The sequence below is a fragment of the Diabrotica virgifera genome, chromosome 1 (genome assembly GCF_917563875.1).
Source record: "Diabrotica virgifera virgifera chromosome 1, PGI_DIABVI_V3a".
Classification (NCBI taxonomy): domain Eukaryota; kingdom Metazoa; phylum Arthropoda; class Insecta; order Coleoptera; family Chrysomelidae; genus Diabrotica; species Diabrotica virgifera.
The window spans coordinates 307,226,005-307,245,307 of record NC_065443.1 but is presented as its reverse complement, the minus strand read 5'-3'; the positions used below and the strand labels follow the sequence as shown (position 1 = coordinate 307,245,307).

Here is a 19,303-nt window from a genome sequence, read left to right as displayed (position 1 = left end):
ATGATTTTGGGTGGTGAGGTTGACGTTTCTTCAAGGGCTTATCACTAACATACCATCGGCCACTGAAATAGCAAATTTTATTTACAAAAAACTTTCTTGCATCAGTAATAATATTATAAATTGCCCAATAAATATAAAAAGTATCGAAAACCTCCACTTTTCACCCTCCGTACTTCTGGAACCGTTGATTTTATAACAATTATGTATTGGACCTTTTTTGTTTTAAATTTGATGTAGAAAATTTAAGTATAGAATATAATTTACGCTAAAGCATAGTTTTAGAAATATGGACGAAAAACGCAAAACAACTACTATTTTACCGACTCCTTCCCCATCTCCCCCCCCCCAAATCGGACGCTCAAATTAGTGTAACTTTTTACTGAACAATATGTGGACCATACAGAATAATTTTGTGTTGGAGAAAAACTTTTACTTTGGATGTCTGGGTTAGGCCTTTTTTGGACCAATTATATACTATCTCCGTAACTTTGGAAACGTTCATTTTAGAAGGATTATTGATAGGGCCTTTTTATTTCAAATTTTATGTAGAATATTTTTGTATAGAAGGTTGTTTATGCTAAACTGCATAGTTTTAGAAATATTGACAAAAAACGTAAAAAACTACGAATTTACCGATTTCTCTCCCCTCTCCCCCCCCCAAAACCCGACGCTCAAAATGGTGTAACATTTTACTGAACAATATATAGAACAATTTATTGCTGGAGGATAACTTTCATTTTGGATGTCTGGGTTTGGGTCTAGTTATACCATACTACTAGTATAAACTACTCTAAATGAAATTTGTTCGGGATTTCTAGTTTTAACTGAATTTAACAGTCAAATTTAGTTTTGACTAGTTAAAACTAGAATTGTCTAAAGCGCAGAGTTACTACTGGTTTTTCCTAGTAAATTTGGGTTTTAATTGAAATCGGATTTTAACGGTAACATACACACATGTCCAAAAGTTTGGAATACGTACAAATAATATATCTACGCCTATGGTGGTTTCAAAACTGTTGTTGATATTCATTCTAGAGAGTTTTTAAATGAAAATGGCAAAAAATTTCAATCATATTTGTATCATCTTGGTCACATTCAACTGATTAGCTTACATATTTACACATTATTTCAGTCTTTGTTTAAAGTTGAATTGAGCCGTTTAAAAATCCCTAGAAACATGATATCTCTTTTTGACAGATCTAGGGTAATTGCTTTGTTACAACAGGGCTTTAGTCAAAGTGATATCGCGAATATTGTTGATGTTACTCGGAGTGTTGTATCGAAAATTAAAAAACAATTCCAAGATACAAATGACGTCAAGGATCGTCCCAGAAGTGGTAGAAGTCGATGTACAACAGCAGCTCAAGACCGGCACATACCATTGATAGCTCGTAAAAATCGTCTGGAATCTACAAGAGTGGTATATCCAGAGAAATTTCTTGACTTCAAGGACTGAATAGCCGTGGCTATTTCACGGCAAACATTAACACGCAGACTAAATGCGGTAAATTTGTATCGTAGAAGACCCCTACATGTTCCTAAACTAACCTACCAACACAAAATAGTAAGATTGTAATGGGCTAGAGAAATGGTGCATGATGGCCCTAACTGGAATAACGTGATGTTCTCTAATAGTCTCTAGAGTCAAAAATTGGATTGGTATCTGATTCGCGAAGAACACTGATTTGGAGGGCCCCAGGATGACAAGCCCGTCTAGAAACAGCTCAACTGCGTGTCCAATTTGAAGGTGGCAGTATTATGGTTTGGGGTGGTATTATGAGTGGTACACGGACGCCAATGCTGGTTCTGGAGAGAAGAGTAACTGGTGCTGTGTATTTCGAGGAAGTTTTAAATCCTGTCATACGTCTATTCTGAGGGGCAGTAGGTGATGAATTTGTGTTTATGCATGACGACGCATCTCCTCATCGAACAACAGCAGTAAAAAATTTTCTGGAAGAAGAAGGAATATCTACATTACAGTGGCCCTCAAATTCCTACGACATGAACGTTATTGAACATGCTTGGGAAATTCTGAAAACACGCATCAAGAAGCGAAACAATCCTCCTATTACACTTCGAGAACTAAAAGATGCTGCTCGTGAAGAATGGGAGAGAATTCCGCAAGCCCAGCTCGACCAGTTAATCGGAGCATGCCAAATCGCCTACAGACATGCATACAGGCCAATGGAGGAAATACTAATCATTAGTTTTATTAAAAATTATTTTTTTCTATACTAATTTATTTTTAAATGTAAGTTGCACATTGTAAATTTTTCACTCTAAGAGAATAAATCATTTTTTTTCATATCGTTTATCTGGTTCTGAAATTTATTTAGTATTGTTGAGAATTTAAACAAAATGATGCTTAACTATTCAGAAGAGTTTACATATAAAAATCAATAAAAAGATGAAATATTCGAATATTTCAAACTTTTGGACATATGTGTATACAATTATAAGATTAGATCCCAGCATTAAAATTGCTGGTAAATAACTTCTCCTTGTTTTTTTCGAATTTGTTCAGAGTAATATTTTTTGTAGGTATTATTTGCCCCTGGCCCTATTTTTAGGATTGATTGTTCCAACAGTATTTTCGAGGTATATCCTCGGCGAATCGTTGATTGACTCCTGTTTAAATACACTTATGAAAAATATATTTTTATTAAATGCGACTTGGTCTGTCAACAGTGTTGCTCATATCTGGGGATGGAAGCCCTATGACAGGTTAGTATATCTATATTTATTTATATAGCTTATTTTTCTTCTTCTTTCTAGAATGATCGATCATGCTAGTAGGCTACTACCTGTTCATTGCCATCAAGTCTTCCGCGGACGATGATGTCCAGCACTCTCGCCATCGTTTTTGTTGTCTACCCTGTGGTCTTTTACCTACTGGGTTATTCGTTTTTGCGCTTTTTACGAATCTGCTATCCTCCATTATCTTTATATGTTTGTTCCAACATCTTCGTCTCTGTCTGATCCACCTTCCTATGTCCTGTATTCCACAGTTTTTTTTGATGTCTATTTAAAAATGAATTTATTTTATAATATTAATTTATTTTACTATCGTACATTTTTTTTTCAAAACACCTTTTTACCACATAGTGGTGTAAGGCGACAATACATTACATTATGTTACATTACAATACAAAAACAACTTAATCTTAAATTTAACTAATAACTGCTATACATTTATATTATGTACAAATTTGACCCATTCCTTCTTATTTCTAGCCAGCGTCCTTGCTTCTATCCACGTTGTTCCCCTTTTCTCGATTATTTTGCCTAGTGTTCTATCCCATGTTTGTCGTGGTCTACCTTTCTTTTTTCTTCTTTGCGTTTTTGCCTGCCAAATTTCTTTCACCGGTTTTGTCTGATCCATTCTCTGAAGATGACTCCACCAACTGAGTTGCATTCTCTCTATAAATTCTAACGTTGACTCGATTTCCAAATCTCTTCTTATTTGAGTGTTTCGTAGTCTATCTCTTTTGGAAACTCCTGGAACTCGTCTAAGGTATTTCATTTCTACTGCCTGTATTTTACTCTTTTGTCGTTCTGTTAGTACTCATGACTCGCAAGCAAGGTTAATACAGGTCTATACATTGACTTGAACACATTAATTTTTGTTTTTCGTGTTATTTCTTTTTTATTTTATGAACTTATTGCTCATTGCATGGTATAGGTTCATTGTTTTTTGAATTCTGTTATTAATTTCTGTTTCCTGTCTTTCGTTGTCTTCTAATTCTACTCCTAAGTATTGGAATGTTCGTGCTTGTTCTATATTTACTTCTTCTACTTTTATTTTAACTATTTAGAATGGGAAATAAGCCACAATATTATTAAAAAATGATTTTTATTAACGTTTCGACGCCCAAATCGGGTGCCGTTGTCAAAATACAAAATACTATTAATATAAACAAAAATGTTGTTGCTTAGTAAAAAAAAAATTCTTCTAATAATTTATTTAATTTGACTCATTTATATCGGCAATTCAGATACATATGATACATTTTAAAGTAGAAGACTTTAAAATGATATTGCCAATATTTATGAGTTGCGTTCCTGGGACGACTTTACTGAAAGATAGTTCATTCGATTACATGAAATCAACCCCAACTCAAGAATATCCGTCACAAAAAAATCATAGCATGTGATCTGTCTTTAAAAAGACAACCACATGCAACGGTGACATTAAAATTCTCACGTTAGAGATCTCATAGTAAATCACGAGGGAAAACCAGGAAAAACCTCGTGATACTATCCCGACATCGTAAGTATTTGGTCTTACATTTAATTTACTCTCAAAATTAATACCAAATTCTGACTTTACTATAATTTTGTTTAAATTATAAATAATATCAATAATACATGGGTATATAAGTAATACTAAAATATAAAATATGTACTAACTCGACTATTGATTTACTAATTGTGGTATTTTCTTTCTATTGACTTCCTCTTTCAGTATGGGTATCCACATCCTACTGCATTCCACCGAGGAATTTGCGACACAATTGGTTTCGTTTAGCATAATTAGAGCCGCTTCTTTGATTTTTCTCTTTTTACTATCTGTTTATTTCAGGACTATACTTGAATCTCTCCACTGAACTCTATGTTCATTATCCCATGCGTGTTGACATATTTGAGATCTATCAAATTCTCTATTTTTAATATAAGATTGATGTTCACTTATTCTAACGTTTAATGGTCTTGATGTTTCACCTATATAAAACTGTTCGCATTCACAAGGTATTTTATAAATACAATTCTTTGTCCTTTCTTGTTCATTGTTAGGTTTAGTTTTAGATAGAATAGGTCTCAATGTGTTGGTTGTTTTGAATGTTTTTGAAATGTTGAATTTATTTCCTATTGTTTTAAGTTTCTCGGATAGTCCTTTTACGTATGGTATTGATATTTTCCTCGTATTATTTCTTGTGAATGTTGTAGGATCCCGTTCTATGTTGTTCTGTTCCATTCGATCCAATCTTGACAATTCCTTATTTATAAACGATAAAGGATAATCATTTTTTAATAAAACAGATGTTAAGAATTGTTTTTCTTCTAAAAAGGAATTTTCGTTAGAACAAGTAATTTTGGCTCTATCATATAAGGATTTTATGATTCCCTTTTTAACGTTGATGTTGTGATTTGATTTGTAATTGAGATATCTGTTGGTATGTGTTGGTTTTCTATACACTTGAGTCTCATATCCAGTATCCTTCTTTAAGACTAAAACATCTAGGAAAGGCAGGGTGTTATTATATTCCTTTTCCATTGTAAATTTTATTGTCTCTTCTTGATCGTTTATAATATTCAGGAATGTATCCAACAATTCTGATCTATGAGGCCATATTGAAAACACATCATCTACATATCTCCACCATACAGTGGGTTTTAAATTTTGTTTAGAAATGATATTAGTTTCGAAATCCTCCATAAATATATTAGCCAATAATGGAGATAAAGAGGAGCCCATTGCTAGACCAAAATTTTGTTTATAAAATTCATTATTTAGTTGAAAATAGGTATTATTAGTACATAATGTCAATAACTCCATTATAGCTGATACATTTAGTTTTGTCCTAGTTGTCAATGTATCATCATTCTCTAATTTCGTTTTGATTATGTTTAAAGTTTTATCTAATGGCACATTTGTAAATAAACTGTTTATGTCAAAACTTACTAAAATATTAGTTGATAATTTGTTTACAAAATGTTTTGTATTTTTTATAAATGTGTCATCATTATTAGCAATTGGTTTTATAATGTTTAATAAAAATTTTGATAGTTCACTACAAGGAGAACTGATGGTACTACAAATGGGTCTAAGTGGTATGTTCGCTTTATGAATTTTCGGTACTCCATAAAAATGTGGTGACTTACTGTAATGAGGTGTAATTAATTTTCTTTGATAGTATGTTAGATCATTTTTAAATTTGAATAAAGTTCTATAGATTTTGTTTTCCAGTGTTTTCGTTGGATCCTTCGTTAATTTGGTATAAGGTCCATTTGTAATTAGATCTGTAATTTTGTCCTCGTATTGTATTTTATCCATTATTACAGTTGCATTTCCTTTATCCGCTGGTAGGATCGTTATGGAGTCATCATTTTTTAAAGTTTTTAAAGCTTTAATTTCCTCTTTACAGATGTTCTGTTCAATTTGATTTGTCTTTTCCAATTCAAGTTTACATAGTACCCTATACTGTTCTTTTTCATGAGTTGGTAAACACTGTGATATTTTTTCCACTGAACTAATTATGTCTAATTTTGGAATAGATGGATGAGTAACAGCATAGTATAAACCCTTTGACAATACCAAATTCTCCGTTGCATTTAACTGTCTATTTGATAGATTGACAACTGTCGCTAATATGTCATTATTTATATTTAGGTTATCAAAAGTATGTATACTATTTTGTTCTAAAAGAATATTAAATTTATTTAAATGTATATTTCTTTGTTTCTGATATGAATTTTGATAAATTATGTGTAAACTAAAAATAATTCGATCAAAATCAGAATTTGATATCATTCCGAAAAGCAAATCTTTAATACTTACGATGTCTTGTTCAATAAAAAATAAATTTGACCTGTGAAATTGTAACCTTTCCCGAATCATTGACAAACTGGCTCTATGTAGAATATTTTGGAGTCTTCTGCTTGAGTATGCTGGCCGTAACCTCAAGCCCTTCGGTATTAAGTTGTTATTTCTACATCGTTTTAAGAATTTGATAGAATTTTGACAGTGTGCCAGTTTCTCGTAGAAGGTTTCTTTTATGTTTATTTTTTCTTCTTCTTCTTTTTCCCCCATGACCATAACTTTTGTTTTATTTTTATTTAGTGTCATTCCATATTTTTTTAGTGTTTCATTTCATATTTCTATATTTCTTTGTAGTTGTTTCTCATTTTCGGCCAATATGACGACGTTATCGGCGAATGCTCCTTCTGAAATGTCTACTCTTCTTAAATTTCTATAACCCACATGCATTTTTTTCACTTTTACTTTACATTCTTTAATTATCTCATCCATGTAAATTATAAATAGTGTTGAACTTAATCCTCCTCCTTGTCTCAGTCCCTCGTTCGTAGTAAATGGTTTTGATGTTCTGTTTTGGCTGATGATATAATTCAGATTGTTGTTGTAAATGTTCTTAATTACCCTTATCATTTTGTTACTTGTGCCTCTCTTCTCTAATATTTCCCAAAATTTTTGCCTTGGTACCGTGTCAAAAGCCTTTTCAAGATCTATGTAAGCCATACATATTTTTTTCTCCTGTTGCTGATATTTTTCTATTATTTGCTTGATTGTAAATATATGATTCTGGGTGCTTCTGCCTTTTCTGAAACCGCTTTGTGATTCCTCTAGTGTGCTGTCAATTTTTCCGATTATTGTTTTGTTCAGTATTTTTTCGTATATTTTCATGGCTGTGCTTAAATTATCGTACATAATTATCTTAATAATTTTGACATAAAAAAATCTGTGGCAAATGGACTTGCATCCAAGTCAAAAACAAGCACACACACACACGCGCGCGCGCACACACACACACGCACACACACACACATACACACACAAACACACACACACATCTCTTTTCTTTGTCCTCTGATCATTCTCCATATTTCCTTTTGTGTTCCGAAGAAGTCGTGTTCCATCTGTTTTGAGAAGCTCTCCCAGTGTTCCCTTTTTATTTGTCTGACTTAAGTGTTTGTGTAAAGAATAAAATTATGTACATTAATTAGATATAAATAAAAAATACATTTTAAATGATTTTTGGCACTAATTTAAAAAAATAAATTAATATAAATTTATAAAAATATGACTATTAACTACTGAGTTATCCTACTGTATGGATTTTAATGAACTTTTGGGAATAGCCTCTACTTATCTCCTAATTCAAAGTCTTCCCTATGTGGATTTGCACTTTTTTCTTGGGGTGGTTCCCATCCCTTCTCGGGGGTGGAAAATTTTTTGGCCAAAATAACCACGGAAGTGGCTAGAGAATCTAATTCTAAGCAAAAACTCCTCTATAATTTTTTTTAAAACTCAACATTTTTTAGTTCTTCATGGTTGGAAGTTTACCATTTTCATTAAAAAATGTCACCCTTTCCGACGGTTTTTTGAGAATACCTTAAAAATTATGCAACTAACGAAAAAAACTTTATAAAAAAAAATGTGTGTGTACTTTGTACGCACGTAAGAAGTTATACTTCTATTATATAATTTCAAAGAAATAAATATACTTAACAGGTTATTTGTATTTTACTTAAATATTAAATTAACTTTCTTACCTACCACATTAAAAAATTTTTACTAAAACGATACCAAAAATTAAAAAAAAGAATATGAATCGTCCGGGATTTGAACCCGGGACCTCTCGATCTCCGGTCACACGCTCTCCCACTGAGCTATATTCCCATCGCTTTGACAGATTACAAGATTTCTCATACATACTGACAAATTTAATAGACCAAGTGAAGTATACAAAAATACTTTAAATATACTTACTATTATTATAAAATATTCTATTCCCGAGGAAGACAAATCCAAAGACACAAAAATTATAATAAATAATACATTTACTAAAAACACTAATATATCCTTTTAATGACTTATTTGCGCTGACAGCGCTGATACATACATATCTTGAAAGATTACCAACGAACTACATACTGTCTGTGTGCGCATGCGCCCGGTATTAAAAAATTTCAGTCTCGATCGTAAAGAAATATAACTTCAAAAATTTTGTAGCTTATGAGCGACAAGATAAAAGCTCACATCGGTATAGGATAGACTATGAATTATTAGGAGATAAGTATAGGCTATTCTCAGAATTTCAATAAAATTTATGCAGTAGGATGGAATTCGGAGTCAAATACTCTCACTGACTGCACTACAGGTATTTTCTGAAGTTCGGAGCTATATACCTATTCTATATTTTTCTTACAGAACTATCAAACCAGCCGAAAATCCAACCGTTTCCATCCTTACATGGGGGGAAGGCTGGCATAACTATCACCATACTTTCCCATGGGACTACAAAGCCGCAGAACTTGGTAACTACCGTATGAACCCAAGTACCGGATTTTTGGATCTCATGGCGTATTTAGGACAAGCATATGATCTTAAAACAGCGTCGCCGGAGATGGTTAGGAAAAGAATTGCCAGAACAGGAGATGGATTATACAACCATGGTAAAGTTCCTTTGGAAAATGGTAATGCAAAAGTACAAGAAACCTTTCATGAGGATTGTGTATGGGGTTGGGATGACAAAGATATGAATGATGAGGACTTAAAAAATACTACCATAATGTTTAAAGGTCACTAGGAGAAAACGTGTATATATTTTTGTATAGTCAAAACGTAATTGAATACGTAAAACGAAATTTTAAACTTCAAATAATAAAAAAAATTAATTGTTTATTGATTTGTTCATTTTCAATCATCAGTGATAAGACTACACTTAGAAAGGACTTGGTATAAAAGAGAACAGCTCAAGAAACCAAATATATATAGTAATAAATAAGAAAACTTCTGTTGGAAAAGGAAGTTGTGTAAAGGAAATGTAAATAGGAAGTGAGCTAAAGATAAACTCCAACAGAAGTAGGAAAATAAATATACCTATTGTAGCTAAAATGACAAAAATGAAAATAAAAAATATAAGGTCGTTTGTAAAATGTATATTTAAAATACCCCAATAAGGGTTACATCAAAAAACAAAACGTTTTCGGATTAATAGGCAATCCATCATCAGTGTTAAGCCCTAAAATAGTAAGTATAACCTAACTAATTTTAGACAATGTTATAAAAATTTACTAAGGTTAAGCATTGACAGGGGCCATACTAACAATAGCCTGCATGAGTGAGCCACCAAAAAGTTATGGGTGAAAACCCTTTAAAAGTTTCAAGATATTAAATGATACTACATATTATTATTATTACAGAATCTGTACAGATTCTGTAATCTGTAGTATCATTTGTAGTATCTGTAGTATGGGCCATTCCACGAACATATGCCTGTTTTGGATTACTTCGACAACGAATATTTTACTGTGCAACATAAGAAGTACGAAAGTAAATGGCGCTAATAATTATTCCAATAAACAACAATGTAATTTGCAATTTACTTTCGTTCTTCTTATTTTGCACAGTAAAATATAAACACCGTAAAAAAGTAGAAAATTGGCTTACTTCGCTACGTTATGAGTAATAATAAATACCAACTTCTACATTTGATTCTACAAGACAAGATTGAGGGCAAGAGAGGCCCTGGACGTAGACGTATATCCTGACTGGCCAATCTTGGGAAGTAGACTGGTCTAACGTCAACTGATCTATTTCGAGCTGCTGTAAATATAATAAGATGGTCTCTCGCATGGGGACAAGTATGCAACACCCACAAAAAGAAGATACAAGCGGTCCACAACAGCAGCTTAAGAGAAGCAGCCAGAGCCCAAGATACGTCGCAGAAAGATTCCTATTTAGAGAACTTCAACAGGTGAGAGTCACCGAAATGATGACAGATAAGGCAAGGGTAAAATTCGCGGAGCTGGAGCACCACCCAAGTTACATACTGCGAGAGATGCTAGGGTATGACGCGTTCCATCGATGGAAGCACAAACGTCCTAAACAGCAAATAGTGGAATAAAGAGAATCGAATACAGCAAACAAAGAGTGACAAAGTGAAAGAAAAAGTGAAAGTAGTAGTCAGTTCGTAGCTCGAAACACTAAGTGCCGAAGAAACACACAACCCAAGTGTAGGTCCAACATCACGACCAGGTAATAAAACAGGAAAAGGCGCAAGCCAAATAAAAAAACACAAAAAAACAAAAAAGCCATAAGCCACCAAAAAAAAACATAAAAAACAAAAAATCATAAAATTTTTGAGCACCAAGTCATTGGACCGAGCTCAGTGGGGCTTGGTACAATGACTTGGGGCCCAAGCAAGCAATTTTAGTACGGCCGATAAGTAAATAGAAGATAAAGGCATAGAGCCCTTCACGCTGTCCTAGTTTTGTAATTCGATTAGGGCACCACATTAGAATCTTATTACCCAGGATTCCATTCTGAAGAGCATTTGGCTACGATAGTTGTGCCCCCATCGCTCATCAGCGTGCTATGGGGGAAAGGGATTGCCTGGGGCATTGGAGCGAGGTGGGGTGATCCCTGTTTTAAACTCGGGTCAAAACACCTCGCCCCAATGAATTGTGACACCCGAATGTACTTTTTCGATAGGGTGGACATCTCCCACGGGTTGGGTTGAATCAAATTGCTTGCTTGCTTGCTTATAATAAGATGGGTCAACTTGGTCGCCAACATCTCTAGAAGATATTGCAATCAAACCTTAAGTTATGTGCCTCTTAGAGAACCTTTGGTTTTTTAAGAATTTGGCATCCATCCCTAAGGTTGATTCATGGCGAAACTGTTTTGGTTTTTTTATTCCATTACGGTGAGCTTTGCGATTTTGGTTATGATTTGTGTGATTCTTTGACTTGGCCATTGCTGGATAGGTAGAACCTCCTCAGTTTTACTTTAACTGTCCATCAACCTTAGGGATGGATGCCAAATTCTTAAAAAACCAAAGGTTCTCTAAGAGGCACAATCTTAGCGCCAAGCAACAACTTAAGCGTGCAAATGAAAGGAAAACCTTAAGTTACTTTAGATCATAATATCCATGTTTCATGTGACAAGGTAAAAAAAAATCTAAAAATACAACTACCAAAAAACGACAAGGATTTAATATATTGAAAAGCAACTGCAGTCACATCTGAATCGTATTTGATTAGTATATAATTATAAACATGTATTGTAGGGTAATATTTTTGAAATAACACAGTGTGATGCACTGATGAAACAATGGCGCATCTATTCTATTGTCTTCTAATTACCGGATTTACCGGATATTAACTGATTTTATTCATTAAATTTTGGCGAAAAGTATTTAATTAATGAGCAAAATATCGTAAACAATTTTTGTGAATTGTCGCGTTCATTGGAAATGGTCACTGATTTATTAATACTCCACTCATTCAGAAAGTTCTTGTGTAGAAACTGACTTGTCTTAGTTGGGCACCGTTTCCGAAATAGCAGCTGCTGATAGAACTATCAGGTATGATAATTTTTAATTATTGTAAATTTTTTAAGAATTAACCAGAAATTCAGTTATTTTGATGTGTATGCACAAATAGTACATTATGTGACGGTTTTTGCTGTAAATTTTAAAGAACCGCTTGGATTGACATAAAATTTGGCATACGCATAGCCAACATGTCAAAGAAAAAAAGTAATATTGTGCCGATGTGTGCTTTTGCCCTGGGGGTGCGTTTCAACCCTTGTCGGGGGTAAAAAATATACGTTCAAAATAAGTCCGAAATTCGATAAACTGACTAATTCTAAGCAACTTTTATTCTATACAGTTTTTCACTAAGTCAACACTTTCCGAGTTATTTGCGAGTGAATATGTTCATTTTTCAACAAAACAAAAAAGGTTTTTAGAAAATTTTTCCCAAATAATTCAAAAAGTAAGTGTTTTATCGAAAAAACCATTTTTAGCAAAAGTATAGCTTGTAAAAATTAAAAAACAAATGGTGTATACATTAAGTCTCTAGACCTAGTAGAAGCAGATTTATAGCTAAAGAAAAATAGGTTCATATTCGCCAAACTTCAAATAAATATATTTCAACGTGAAATAACCAAAAAATGAAGCACTTTTTGAAAAAACTCATTATAACTTTTCTTAAAGAGTAAAAGCTTTATTTCTATTTGTATAAAAAAATATTCTAGCATCAAATGTAAGCAAGTTATGCTCAAAATACAGGTGGTTCCTTTTGATTTGGCATAAAAAGTCGGGAAAACCACCCCTTAATTAACAACTTAAATAGAATTAATCGTTATCGCTTCACAAATTGCTTTATTTATGTTGTGTTTATATGATCTGTATGTTATGTAAAATAACTTAAAAATTATTATTAAAATTGTTAAATTATTACCTAAATTGCTTTATTTATGTTGTGTTTATATGATCTGTATGTTATGTAAAATAACTTAAAAATTATTATTAATACCAAAAATCTTAAAGAGTAATAAAATGTACGTTTTGCTTTTCTGAATATTTTGGACTTTTTGTTTTCCTCTTAGACAAACAATTGGTTATGCTATGGCTGTTCAAAGTTTGCATACACTCGGGATTAGTGACTCGTTCAAGCCATTTTAACTGCAGCCTTTTTAAAATTAAGCACTTTGAACCGCTGAGACTTACAGATCGTATGAAGAATAAAAATAAGCAAAGTAACTTGTGAAGCGGTAACGATTAATTTTATTTGATATGCTAATTAGGGGTTGTTTTCGCGATTCATTTTACCAAAAAATAAAAGGTACCAACAATATTTTGAGCATAACTCACTTACTTTTAATGTTAGAAGTTTTTTTAAAAAACATAAATAAACTTTTTTTAAACACTTTAAAGAAATTGTAATGAGTGTTCCCCGAAAAGTGTTCCGTTTTTTGTTTATTTCTCGATGAAATATTCGATTTGGAATTTGACGAATAAGAACCTACTTTTTCTTAGCTACAACTTTGCTTCTACTGGGTCTACAGACTTAATATATGCACTATTTTTTTCACTTTTTTATAAACTATATTTTCATTAAGAATATTTTTGTCGCCAAAATACATGCTTTTTGAGATATTTGCGAAAAACGGTCTAAAAACGTGGTTATTTTGTTGAAAAATGAACAAATTCACTCTCAAATAACTCGAAAAGTATTGACTTAGTGAAAAAAATCGATAGAACAAAAGTTGCTTAGAATTAGTCAGTTTATCGAATTCCCAACTTATTTTGGACATATATTTTTCCACCCCCGAGAAGAGGTGAAACTCACTCCCAGGGCAAAAGCACACATTGGCACAATACCACTTTTTTTCTTTGACTTATTAGCTATGTGTATGCCAAATTTGATGTCAATCCAAGCAGTTCTTTAAAATTTAGAGGTTTTGCAATATTTTACCGTTAAAGAACGTACTAAAACTTTAGGAAAGCATTTTATTTCTCATTCATTCATTCATTCCTATATTCTTCTTCGTTTAGTGCCGTCTCCACTAATGAAATTTAGCTATAACCATTGCAAATTCCTCTCTAGGTATCTTCTGAATTTCTGAAAAGCATCTGTGTATGTATTTGACTTGGTCTAGTCGCGAAGGTTTTCAGCCAGGATATTATTTATCGTCTGCCAGGAACCCCTTTTCCTTCGATTTTACCCTTCATAATCAGCTATAACAACTCGTACTTATCATTTCTAAGTATGTGCCCCAAATATGCTGTTGTTTTTAATAGTGGTCAAATAGTTTCTGTCTCTTCTCATTCTGCGCAACACCATATATAATATGATCTTCTTCTTCTTAAAGTTCCCTCTCCTATCGGAGGTTGAATATCATAATGGCTATTGTCACTTTGTTGGCTGCCGCTCTGAACAGTTGTAATGAACTACAGTTAAACCAAAAACAGCAAATCCTGTATAAAAGGTATATTTAAAATCCCTAAAAAGGGCTACATCAAAAATACATAACTAGTTTTCGACTGGTTTACCAGTCATCATCAGTGCTTACGTAAAGTTGATACATCCTAACCACCAAAATATAGTTTTACAAAATATGAGGGTCAGAGCCCTATAAACATGGTCCGTTAAGGAAACCTCAGTTTAAAATGCCAAATAAAGCATGGATGTTTTAAATATTATCAAAATGCCCCAGGTAACATCTGAGCTGTAGTGTGACTTGATTACATGGTGACTTGATTATATCCACCATGTAATCAAGTCACATTACAGCTCAGATGTTACCTGGGGCATTTTGAGAATATTTAAAGCATCCATGCTTTATTTGGCATTTTAAACTAATGTTTCCTTAACGGACCATGTTTATAGGCCTCTGACCCTCATATTTTGTAAAACTATATTTTGGTGGTTAGGATGTATCAAATTTACGTAAGCACTGATGATGACTGGTAAACCAGTCGAAAACTATTTATGTATTTGTGATGTAGTCCTTTTTAGGGATTTTAAATATACCTTTTATACAGGATTTGTTGTTTTTGTATTACATGGTATACAGTTTTCCTTGTGGATTTTTACAGTTAAACCATTCTCTAAGGTTCCTCAGCCAGGAGATGCGTCTTCTTCCTATGCTTCTTCTTCCTTGGATCCTTCCTTGGAACTCATATTTTTCTCCTCTGGTAATGTGACCCAAATATTCCAGTTTTCTAGATTTTATACTCTTCATAATTTCTAACTCCTTATTTAAACGTCGTAGCACTTCAATATTGGTAATCCTTTGAACCCACTAAATTTTCAATATTCTTCTGTAACACCATATTTCGAACGCTTCTATTCTTCTTATGTGTTGTCTCTTCAATGTCCAAACTTCCAGTCCCTATAGCAATATAGAAAATATGTAGCATCTTAGAGCCCTCAATCTGAGAGGCAACTGAAGGTCTTTGTTTATAAGCAGTGTCTTCATTTTTATAAATGCTTGCCTTGCAGTTTCAATTCGGAGTTTTAATTTCTTTGCTTTGGTCATTTTTGTCATCAACTCAGGTTCCCAGATATTTGTATGTCTTTGTTTTTTCTATTTGGGTTTGCTCTATCATTAACCTTTCATTTCCATGTTCTGTTTTTGAGACAATCATAAATTTAGTTTTTTCCTTGATTATTTTTAGTCCCTATCGAATGCAATAATCGTTAATTCTATTTAGCAATTCTTGTAGCGATTCCAGAGTGTCTACCATTATAACGGTGTCATCAGCGAATCTTCTGTTATTTACTATTCTTCCGTTTATAGAGATTCCATCACTTAGCTCCGCTATCGCTTCCTGAAATATGGCTTCACTGTACAGGTTAAACAGTAGCGGCAACAAAACACAGCCCTGTCTTACTCCTCTCGTTATATAAATATTCTTGGATTCTTGTGAAACATTTTTTTCAAAATTAAAATTTTTAAAAATTTTACTTTAAAACCAAATTTTTTCAAAAATAAGCACTTTGAATCGATGAAACTTACAGATCATATAAACACAACATAAATAAAGTAACTTGTGAAGCGGTAACGATTAATTTCTTTTAAGTTGCTAATTAACACCTTTTTTCTGGTATTCTGGAGCTAATCCCAGTGCTTGAACCTTCCTATACCATGCCTGAACCAAATGAAAACGACATCCATGAAGATCGGCTTCAGGAAATGCCATACGAATATTTACCATTATGAATGGAAATTTCAAAGTCTGAAGTTATTACTTTAGGGGATACGGATACAGGACAATTAATTTTAAACATTCTTCCATGATATAGTTAAAAGCGAGATAATATGAAGATGACCTTTTATCTTGAAGTAAACAAAAGACAAGAGGAATATAATGTCCAAGAGGATTATAATGGCCAAAAGACAAGAGGACAGTATTCAAAAGTTCCGTCAAAATATCAACTGGAAACAGTCGAAAGAAAACATAGATTTGAAAAACATGTTAATATAAAAATATGATTATCTTTGTCATTTTTAATTATAAAATTTTCATTTCTATTTGTAATAATAGAAGATGCATCAAGAGCTTTATGAAAATTAGATATATTTTTGGGAAGTTTAATTAAAGAATTAGTGGTTCCAGCATAATATAAATTTTCTCTCACCCTATTGATATCATTGATAGTAAATGTCTCTATATTTGTCTTCTTAAGTTCTTTACAGATGAGCTTCATTGGTTTTTCGCTGAGATCTTCCACAGCTGCTCTTTTTATTGAATTATTTACGGCTTTTCTATTGTAAACTTCGGTAGACAACTTCTCGTGGATATTATCTAATATTGATTCAATTATCGTATTTTCACATCTCTGAGTTTTCACAAATGCTTTGCAGGTTTTTTTAGTAAATGTCTACCGTTTTACTGTATCTTTGGCCAACATTTTTTAAAAACCGAATGTAAAACCATCAATTGTATGAAAATATTTACCTGAAAAAGTGGGAGATATTTCGATAACGCCGCTTTCTAAAATTTCTAAAAGCGGCTTTGTTCTGCTCAATTCTGGATCTAATTTCACCGCGACTTCCCAACTTCACGGACAAACTGTACGACATGTCGTCCTAGCCTTTTATAAAATTAGATTATTTTTTTATTTTAGGTAACAATGCCACCTTTACATGATGATCCAGTCCTTCAGCAACCAGAAAGTCCAACCAACAATGTATTTGAACAATATTCAGAGAAGCCAATAAAACGAAAGAGTTACTTTGAACAAGATATGGTATTGGGAAATGTTATTATCTACATTATTCTGCACTTCTTAACAATTGTAGGATGTTGGAAATTGGTTACTGGTAACATACTGTTGTCATCATTTGCATTCAGTAAGTTTGGACAGAAAAATACCTTACGTTTAAACGACATTGTGATATTTTTAAGTTCAGTGACTGAAGGTAAAAATTACCTATTATCTCCGATTTCGGTTAACCTCCATCGATTTTCATGAAAATTAGTGAGTAGATAGAAAATACCTCAATAAATAAAACTGACAGTGCCAACTTGTGATTTTACCCTGGGGGTGGATGCCACCCTTTTTCGCGAGTGAAAATAATTTTGTTAAAAATAACCCCATAAATCGAGATAGGGATAAATTCTAGGCTTCTGTTCAGTTCTATGAGTATTGATTGTTTTTACAGTAGGTAACCTTGCTCACCAACCGCCTTTGCGGAGAACCATTTATCCCTTCCTTATCAGCCTTGACCTCGCCTTCCACTAGGGTTGGTTACCCAATCTCTAGCAAGGTTGCTCAGGTTTTCCAGAGTTCACCAGTGCAGCTCAAGCCGCACTTCGTGGAGGTGAGGATAGGGATTCGTAGAGGCTAGAGAATGCTAACTGGAAACGGCATCTCATATTGCGCTTCACTACCCCCTTTGAACTCCAGAATCGAAGCACAATAGACGCAATTTTTATTATCAGACAAATAATAGAAAAGTCTATTTAATTAGGAAAACCAGCATACAAGTGCTTTGTAGATTTAAAAAGTAATTTTGTCAGGGTGAGGCGAGATGATATCTTACAAGTTACAATTGTATCTTACAAGTTTAACAAATAGACCATCAGATAATAAGAATAATTAATGAAATTAACAAAAACAACAAGAACAGACTTATCATGTCAACAGGAGAAACAGAATGCCTAGTTTCCAAAAGGAAGAAGCCGCCAAGGAGACTCGCTCAGCCCATTGTTTTTCAATATGATGCTGAATCCACGAAGTAGGAAAACGCCATGAATAACACATGGAAGCGCATAAAATCAAGATAGTATTCTATTCCGATGATGCAGTTCTAATTGCTGATAACGATTGCACACCTTCAATATCACGGCAAACAAACTTAATATGAGAATATCAGTAGAAACAACTAAATGTATAGTGATCCATAAAGAGCCAAACTAGAAATAGACGGCAAAATTGTAGAACAAGTAATGATACGACTAGAGATCACTAGTGACAGGGATATAAGAACAGAGACCACAAGGCAAGCAGGTTAAGCAGCAAGAGTAAGTGGTTGCCTCCAAGAAACCATATCCGAGAAACAAATATCTGACCACGGAAAGCAAAATGAAAGTATACATGACAACAGTAAGACCAATCCTAACATATATAGCCCGATCAAGGAACACAAAACTTTACAAAAATCTCAAAAAATTAAAGGAAGGATGAAAATTTGGGAATAGGTAGTTGAGATTGTCTATTATTATATAAGAAAAAGTTTACAATTCTAAACCGCTTCCATTTTACAAAAATAGGGAAATAAGGGTTGGTTTTTCATTAAAAGCGCTGTATTTTAAAAATAATGAAATAATAAAAAATGTAACAGTGAAAAATAAAATAGTCATCAGAGTGATTTAACCTTAAAGATTGGTCTTAAAATTGTTTTTAGATGTCGATTATTTTATGAGATATTATAGCCTATTTTTAATAGGGGTTGAAAAGCAAAAATTTTTAAAACGGTCTTATTCGGTTAGTTTTGTATCAATTAATCTGAAAATTGGTGAACACACTCTTTACAGATCTGTTAAGGGCTTGAGGTTAAGATTTTCCAAAATTTTTCAAAAAAAATTTACGGCCAGTGGAAAAATCTTGGAATTTTTTTTTTAATTTTGAAAAAATAACTGAAAACTTTGGTTTTCCTTGTAAATATGTACTTACATGAATGAATTACATGCGCGTGCATGTATCCTATATTATTTTCTTTTTGAATTAAGTTAATAATTTGAAAAACTATAATTTTAAA

General features: G+C 32.9%; 3 protein-coding genes across 5 annotated transcripts in view; 2 read left to right on the top strand and 1 right to left on the bottom strand.

Moving 5' to 3' along the window:
* Positions 1–9,422, top strand: part of LOC126886036 ((11Z)-hexadec-11-enoyl-CoA conjugase-like) — a 522,212-nt gene extending 512,790 nt beyond the window's left edge. Inside the window, exons 5-6 of one of the 2 annotated variants that reach the window (XM_050652874.1) lie at positions 2,542–2,724; positions 8,951–9,422. In XM_050652874.1, the coding sequence (XP_050508831.1) occupies positions 2,542–2,724; positions 8,951–9,329 (562 nt within the window). In that variant the 3' untranslated portion in view covers positions 9,330–9,422. The remainder of the gene's footprint in view (positions 1–2,541; positions 2,725–8,950) is intronic. The other variant, XM_050652879.1, reaches the window with a different exon arrangement.
* Positions 9,423–11,345: 1,923 nt separating this feature from the next.
* Positions 11,346–11,562, bottom strand: LOC126878578 (60S ribosomal protein L29-like). Its single transcript, XM_050641379.1, has one exon. It carries the CDS (start codon positions 11,499–11,501, stop codon positions 11,346–11,348), a length of 156 nt encoding a protein of 51 aa, XP_050497336.1. The 5' UTR covers positions 11,502–11,562.
* A 389-nt stretch (positions 11,563–11,951) lies between these two features.
* Positions 11,952–19,303, top strand: part of LOC126886001 (acyl-CoA Delta(11) desaturase-like) — a 150,335-nt gene continuing 142,983 nt past the window's right edge. The window contains exons 1-2 of one of the 2 annotated variants that reach the window (XM_050652851.1): positions 11,952–12,110; positions 17,167–17,392. In XM_050652851.1, coding sequence (XP_050508808.1) covers positions 17,173–17,392 — 220 coding nt within the window. In that variant the 5' untranslated portion in view covers positions 11,952–12,110; positions 17,167–17,172. Of the gene's footprint in view, positions 12,111–17,166; positions 17,393–19,303 lie in introns of those variants that run through there. The other variant, XM_050652844.1, reaches the window with a different exon arrangement.